At 39.3% G+C, this 7,906-nt stretch overlaps 1 protein-coding gene across 1 annotated transcript; it reads left to right on the top strand.

Moving 5' to 3' along the window:
• Positions 1–351: 351 nt before the first annotated feature.
• LOC125480983 (zinc finger protein 271-like) lies at positions 352–3,091 on the top strand. The gene has a single exon (XM_048594199.1). It carries the CDS (start codon positions 886–888, stop codon positions 2,047–2,049), a length of 1,164 nt encoding a protein of 387 aa, XP_048450156.1. The 5' UTR covers positions 352–885; the 3' UTR covers positions 2,050–3,091.
• The last annotated feature ends 4,815 nt before the right edge of the window (positions 3,092–7,906 follow it).

The raw sequence follows: 7,906 nt of genomic DNA, 5'->3' as shown, positions 1-7,906 counted from the left end.
ACCACAACTTCTCAAAGGCAATTAGGGATTGGCATTAAATGCTGGTGTTACTAGGAGCATCTATAACCAGAGATGTATACGTCACTGAATATATTTAAGAAAGAAATGGATAGATTTCTAGAGGGAAAAGATGTCAAGGGTATCAGGAGAAAGCAGATGCATACCAGTTAAACAGAGTGTCAGGCATGATAATGTTGAATGGTGAACTGGACCAAATGAGCTAAACGGCCTACCCCTGCTACCAATTTCTATGTTTCTATAAAGAAGAAAAAATTGGGGAGTCAGATCTGTCAGTAAAGGAGGAGAATGTGTTGGACAAAATCATGTTTCCTTTTCCTGTTTTACAGAAGGATTGCATCATACTACACCAAAGAATACAGAGAGACACCACAGATAGATTCTGACCATCACCCAAGGAACAACTACACAACTGTGGGAAGATATCCAGTCCCTTTACAGCATTGCTCAACACAGAGAAGGTTGGGCAGTGAAACTATCATCTGGAAATTGGTTGGGTCAAGGGAGCTTTCACACATCATCAGATCTGAAATTGGTCAGTGGTGTGGAGCCTTCCATCAGAACCAACCTTTCTGAAGTGTTGACTGTGGTGATCAGTCAGGGTGAGACTGGGAAGAAGTGTGAATGGGCTCTAAGTGTGGTGAGAGCTTCAATCCCTCACCGAGCTTCACGAATCACTGACTCATCCCTATAGGAGAGAGGCCATTCAAGAGGAGTATTCACAACTTATGAGGTCTCGTGACTTACAAGGCATCGACACAGCAGAGAAAGGAATCCAGCATGAGATGTGGGAATGAGCCTTTTCAAAGATAATGATTAGCGTGATTCACTGATGCATTCACACTGGGGAGAAGCCATTTGCTTGTGATGTTTGTGACAAAACATTCTCGTAGACATCATAAGCTCCGTGCAAGTCAATGCATTCACATGATGGAGAAACCATTCAGGTGTGAGGTATGTGACAAATCATTCTCGCAGTCCTCGCACTTCCTTGTACACCAACGGAGCCACACAGGGGAGAAACCATTTCGGTGCGAGGTGTGTGAGAAATCATTCTCGCAGTCATCAAGCCTCCATGTGCATCAACGCATTCACACAAGGGACAAAACCTTCTTGTGCAAGTTATGTGACAAATCATTCTCGCAATCATCACACCTCCTCATACATCAACATATTCATACGGGGGAGAAACCATTTATGTGTGAGTTGTGTGGCAAATCGTTCTCACAGTCATCGAGCCTCCGCATACACCAACGTATTCACACAGGGGAGAAACCATTCACATGTGAGGTGTGTGACAAATCATTCTCACAGTCATCACACTTCCACATACACCAACGTATTCACACAGGGGAGAAGCCATTCACGTGTACAGTGTGCAACAAATCATTCTCCAACTCATCAAAACTCCTGCTCCATCAGAGGATTCACACGGGCGAGAAACCATTCAGATGTGAGATGTGTGACCAGTCATTTTCATCATCATCAGCACTCCGTGTACACCAACGGATTCATACAGGGGAGAAACCCTTCACCTGTGAGTTGTGTGACAAGTCATTTTCACAATTATCAACCCTCCGCAAGCACCAACACATTCATAAAGGGGGAAAAACATTCACATGCAGTGTATGCAACAAATCATTCTTGAGATCATCAAACCTCCTACTCCATCAGAGGACCCACACAGAGAAGAAACCATTCAAGTGTGAGGTGTGTGACAAATCATTCTCAGAGTCATCAAACCTCTTGCGACATCAGAGGATTCACACAGGGGAGAAACCATTCAGATGTGAAATGTGTGCCAAATCATTCTCGCAGTTGTCAATCCTGCATGTACACCAACGTATCCACACTGGAGAGAAACCATTCACATGTGAGGTGTGTGACAAATCGTTCTCACGATCATCAACCCTCCGCACACACCAACACATTCACACAGGGGAGAGACCATTCAGATGTAATATGTGCAATAAGTCATTCTCAAGGTCATCAAGACTCTTGCTTCATCAAAGGATCCACACAGGGGAGTGACCCTTCAACTTTGAGGTTTGTGATCAGCATTTCCTGATGTTTTTGGCAATCTGGAACACCACTTGGTTCACACGGGAGAAACTCTTCGGGTGTTTGTAATAAGTCTTTTGTACAGTCAGTGTATCCTCTGCACCAACAGACAGAGGAGAGAAATCCCCGTTGGTGTGAGTTCTGTAATGAAGCTTTCACATAACTGATGGATCTTCTGGAACATCAGTGAGCCCACAGAAGAATGACCAGTCCATATTTTTGCCCAGCTTGTCCTCAGAATGTGTACTGGTGTACACAGTCTCATGGTGCAGGGTGTTCAGTGGGACTGGGACACAAAACAAGAAGCAGCTTTCACTCCCATCAAACACCTAGTGATGACATCACCAGTGCTGAGGGATTATGATGTCAACAATGGAGCCACCCTGCAGTGTGATGTCAGTGACACAGGACTTGGAGCAATCCCCCATACAGTGAGGGCGACCCGTTGTGTTTGTATCCAGAGAATTAACACACACTGAATAACACTGTACACAGATTGGGAAAGAGAGACTAGATATTGCTTTATCAGCAAGCTTTTCAACCAGTACCTGTTTTGATGAGAAAGAATGATGGTCGAATTTGACCTCAAGCCATTTCAATGCATAATTCTTAAACTGATTCTGTCTGCTGCAAAGCATTTGCTAATTATGTTATTTGTTTGAGATATTGCTTGGGACTATATACCTGAACACATTCAAGATTATATGTGCAATTGAAGTGTAGGCATACCCAAAACTTGACTGTGAAATATAAAATATATCTGGACAATGTCTGTAAAATAACTTCCAAATGATATTGCAGAAATTTTTTCTTTCTGTTATGGGAAGGGGAATGTTTTAATAAATTCCTTTACACACTGTACCTAACCATATTTATGTGATTTCTGATGTCATATGTAATAAAGATTTAAGAGCAGTAGCCATTTTACACACGTTTAAAATTTAAATTGCTCCAAATATTAACAATGAGTTTCCTGAAGCCTGGGAAACTGAATGGTGAAATGCTGATCAGGTGGAGATTTAAATGTCCTTGTAGCATATAAATAAAACCTCATTTATTGCAGCTGCTGTCTCAGTTCCCCTGGTAAATGTTTGACAGAGATTTCTAGTTTGGGAATATCATTCTTCATCCTCAGAGGATTTCAAACTGACAACATTAGTGTGGGATGTGTATCTTCGGATGTGTTTGACAGCAGGTCAGAAGAGTAATTCAAGGCAGTGATAATGTGCAGTGGTGGGATCGGCACATGCACAGGAGGGATAAACAAAGGAGAGAGGAGCATAAGGTGAAGGGGGCACTTTTCACTGAACTCTTCGTCTTTCTTGCACTTTCTGGGTTAAATTAATTCTTAAGGAAAGGATTTGTTAGCTTTTATTAAAATAAATCAATTAAGGCTTGGAGTCTTGATCAGTTGAATAATACTCTTGTGTAAGGTAGTGCTTCTGAAAGGATTGATGTTGGAGGCTGCATCAAGCTGCACCCAATCTCAATATCATACAGTCTTAGGTCAGGAAAAGTGGAGTTTAGCTTAAGATCCTGATGAAGACATGAGTGTCATCATTGTTTCCAGATAAACTTACTTATCATGACTTATTTATTAGCCAATAATGACTTCTACCTGTTGTTACGTAATATAAATTACATCTTGTTCAAACAAATGCATCTTCTGGTTAAGATACGTTACTTGTTAACCCTTGTGAGATGGGAAATCATTGATTTTGCCTGTGAAAAACACAGAAAACCTTATTTTTGGCTACAGAGGTGAGGAAACATCCACTTTGCTTGCAGAAAGCAGGAAATCAACATTTTGAATGCAAAAACATGGGACCCCAGTAAGCAGAACAGAAGTGCAACATTGCTTCAATGCAGAATTTAAAGCGTTAAAGGAAGATAAATAATGGAACAAAGCTACAAAGTTTAAAAGACCAAGAGATTAAAAACAACAACTAACTGTGGACGCTGGAAGTCTGAAACATAAACAGAAAATGCTGGAGAAACTCAGCAGGTCTGGCAGCATGTGTGGAGAGAAAGCAGATTGAACATTTCAAATTAAGCGACCCCTCTTCAGAACCCATAGTCAAAATTTCTAAGCCAAGTTGCTATCAAAAAGGAATGTACTAAATCCAAATTGAAGAAGTAAATTTATAATTGTATTCAATAGGATTTATAACAGGATAAATCATCAAAACATAAAAGGCACAGATACATTTGAAGATGTTTTACAAGCTTTTGACAATTACTTGAATCCGAGAAGGAACAAAATTCTTGTAAGTACAAGATTTACCAGAAGAGTTCAGTATCCAAGAAATCCATACATAATTTTGCTGATGTCTGCAGATTAGTGGAAAACTGTGATTATGGTGCTTTGAAACTAGAATTCATAATAGATAGTATTGTTGAAATTATTGATGAATCTTTCTCATATCTATTATAGTCAAAAGAATATTTCAGTTTGGAGAAAGTCATTTGATTTATGCTTGATGCATAAACCAGGCAGACTTAGACAAATCTGAGAGGAGAAGATCAACCTTTTCATAAAGGAGCAGCAGAACTTATCCACTTTATAACGTATGAACACTCTAAAGACACACAGACAAGCCAACCCAATTAGGAGACCGAACAGAAGATGTCAATGTTGTGGACTAAAAAGAGCCTTAGGCATAAGCCATGACTAAAGAAAGGCCACTTTTACATAATAGGCAGATGTTAAGATACAGTTTCAGAGCAACAAAGAGGCCAATTGCTTTCTCATACAATGATGTTGATGTGATGGAATCACCACCATTGGAAAAATACCTGAGGCATTCCAAAAGGAAACTGTGATTCAAACAACTCGATTTGAAAAACTGTTTATGTCAATGGACATTTCATTAATTTTAAGCTTGGTACAGGGACCAGTCTGTTCAAACATGGTTAAACAAGTTATATCTACCTGTAAATCCTTCCAATATGCCTGCTTTAAGTAAGAGTGTGGGAATCTCCTAATTGGTTGTGCTTGATGCAGAGTGGTGTCCCTCAAGCTCTGTCCTCTAGTGACAGGCTGGTTCCCTGTTCCAGGGATCTTAGCCATGGAGTGGACATCAGCACATGCCTTGTTTCATACACTACTAGAAGTGGGAAGAAAACTGAAGAAGATGGACAAAGTATCCCAGCTCACAGTGACATTGACCAATATATTGTGTACAGGATTCCTACTGTAGGATCCTGAATGTTTCAGTGAATACGGACATACTGGGCTGACAAGTATTGGAATTTTGGTCAAGTTGCTAAATATATTGTTCATTATAAATCTATTATTACAACACAGAGACAAATAGCTGAATCAAATCACAGTAAAGTTAAAACCTTCAAAACCCTCAAGATTGATGCCAATGTTTCCTACAAATACTTTTGAATAATCAATCCTAGATTCTGCAAATAATCAATTCAAGTCACTGGATTGTATCTTTAACAAAAGACTTAGCAATTTATTAAGAACATAGTAACTTTAGCAGAGTAAAATGAAACAAAAAAGTAATCTAATTGTTTTGTTCTATAAACCCAAAAACCTTTGTTTCCAGGCCCATTCACACAAAAGACAGACAGGAGAAAAAACACAGTTAAGAGATAAATAAAAGAAAATAACAACATTGGCCATATTACTTAAGTGGTTTTCAAGATGCATTGTTCCACAGGCATAAATGATGGCTTCTTGATTGGCATTTTCGGAAATCAATCAGAACCACATTTACAGTTCACCCAGATAAAGTCAGCAATATTTAGAACTTGGTTTTCTATTCTCTGAGCTTCCAAGAGCTGCTCATGATAGATTGGGCAGGGAGCTTTCAAATCTTCATGCCTTGTTATCAACAGTCAGTGACTTTTCTTTTTCACAGAATTCACAGTTCAAAAACCAACTCTGTCCTGTCCCTGACAGATTCAGCATCTCCTCTATGAGATTCCAGTTACCATTCAACATCTGCCATCTGCTTGAGCATAAGGCCTTTTCCATTCTTGCTGGAACTAATTCCCAGGAACTGACCTTGTTAACAGTCTACTTCTTCTAACTATTTTAACATAATGATCTTCCTCAGTGATGAAGCAGCTGCAAAACCTTTTGATCAGGAACTTCAAGGTCTGCCCTCATGAATAAATAAAAGCTTGTTAGTTCATTTTTATTTTAACACAAGCAGTTATCCACAGTCTAAAAGTCACCTATAGCTCACAGTTCCCAGCTCCAAACCAAAATTGATAAAAGAATAAAATAAAAAGAAAAATCAGTGAGAGCTCTAATGCTACATTGAAATAGACATAAAGAACTCAATGTTCGACTGACACCAAACTTTGAAATGCATCTTGTATGACGGTAAGTTGATCATACAGCACTGTTATTACGTTGAGGTATGATGTGCTGAGGTGTCTCAGGTCTTCAGAAACTTAACACCCACTCATCATTCTATAAGGGACAACATTATTTCCATTTTGGAATGTAATCTGAAATGAAAGTTGGGATTGGTTTACATATAAAATACCCGGACAGCTTTGCAACTTGGAAAATTCTTGAGTACAGTTTTAGCTGCGAAGGACAATGTTACTTTTTGAAATACAGTGGAGGTTACATCAAGACAGAATGGCACCGAGAGTCTGGAATTGAAGAAAGACTGTCGGCAGTCCCCAGATTGATTGAATATATCTCACTCTCTTTATCCCAGTTGAGCGAAAAGATAAAATAAATCAAGAAGACTTCAAAGTGAGAATTCCAAAAAGAAAAAAACCTAGGTCCATGGATCAAACATAAAGTGAAGAACAAACATTGCCTTACAGTCAACAGCAGGTTATCATTGCTGAAATCAAAAGTAATTGTGAGAGAATTTCACACACCCTTCAGATCATGACTTTTTATCTTTGGAACTTTGTTTTCCCTATCTATAATTGTTTCTAATCATAATGTCTCTGTTAAACTGTATGTCTTTTGTCTGTCTTAACTTTGAATGAGTGTGTGGATGTGTGTATTTGGAGAACTTAAAGGGGTACAGTTTAAGTCATATAATAGTAGATCAGTAATTCTTCTTTTTCTCTGCCATTTGTTCAGTGTGTTACAATAGTTCTTGTTAATGATAAAATTTGGTCTGAATTACTTTTGTCTTGAATAACAGTCAGTTAGACAAAATGGTCATATGGTGAGATCATTGGGATTCTATACATTTCGGGATGAGTTGTTGAACAGTGAGGCATGATCACAGTTCTTCCCAGTGAAATCATGACAATACTCAGAATAGTCATCCTCCAGATAAGAGAGTACAAACATTCTCCATGGTATTAGTCAAACATTCGTCACCAGAATTCACATCCCCAACCAAAGCAGGGTCCGATTCTACCCATTCTCACTCCTTCTAATTTTGAATTTAAGTGATTTATTGTCACTTGCATTTTACAGTGACGAATGCAGCATAATAGTGAAAAGCTTCACCTGTCGTCACAATCATGACAGCTGGCTCACTATACTAACACGCACATTCACATCAGGGATAACTCTCTCAGAACACTACAGTCGGAAGTTTCTTGAAATTCCCTGTGTTTTAGTTTGGCTCCCAATTCCAATGGTCATAAATCACACTGAACTTTAGTAACACAGGATGGAGCTCAATTCCATCATGCAAACTCACCAATGGTGACAAAGATCCAGTGATCACATAGGTCCATGAACTGATCAGTTTCCCTTCCTGGAAGCTGCTCTTCCTGGAGGTGAGACAACAAGGTGCAGGGCTGGATGAACACAGCAGGCCAAGCAGCATCATAGGAGCAGAGAGGCTGACGTTTCAGGCCTAGACCCTTCATCAGAAAAGGA

Source organism: Rhincodon typus, unplaced genomic scaffold (assembly GCF_021869965.1).
Source record: "Rhincodon typus isolate 14 unplaced genomic scaffold, sRhiTyp1.1 hic_rhity00006966, whole genome shotgun sequence".
Classification (NCBI taxonomy): Eukaryota; Metazoa; Chordata; class Chondrichthyes; order Orectolobiformes; family Rhincodontidae; genus Rhincodon; species Rhincodon typus.
This window is presented reverse-complemented; position numbering and strand designations above follow the sequence as displayed.

Excerpts from the sequence above, each read along its gene's own strand:
- LOC125480983 (XM_048594199.1), top strand. The coding sequence starts at position 886 with ATGTTTGTGACAAAACATTCTCGTAGACATCATAAGCTCCGTGCAAGT.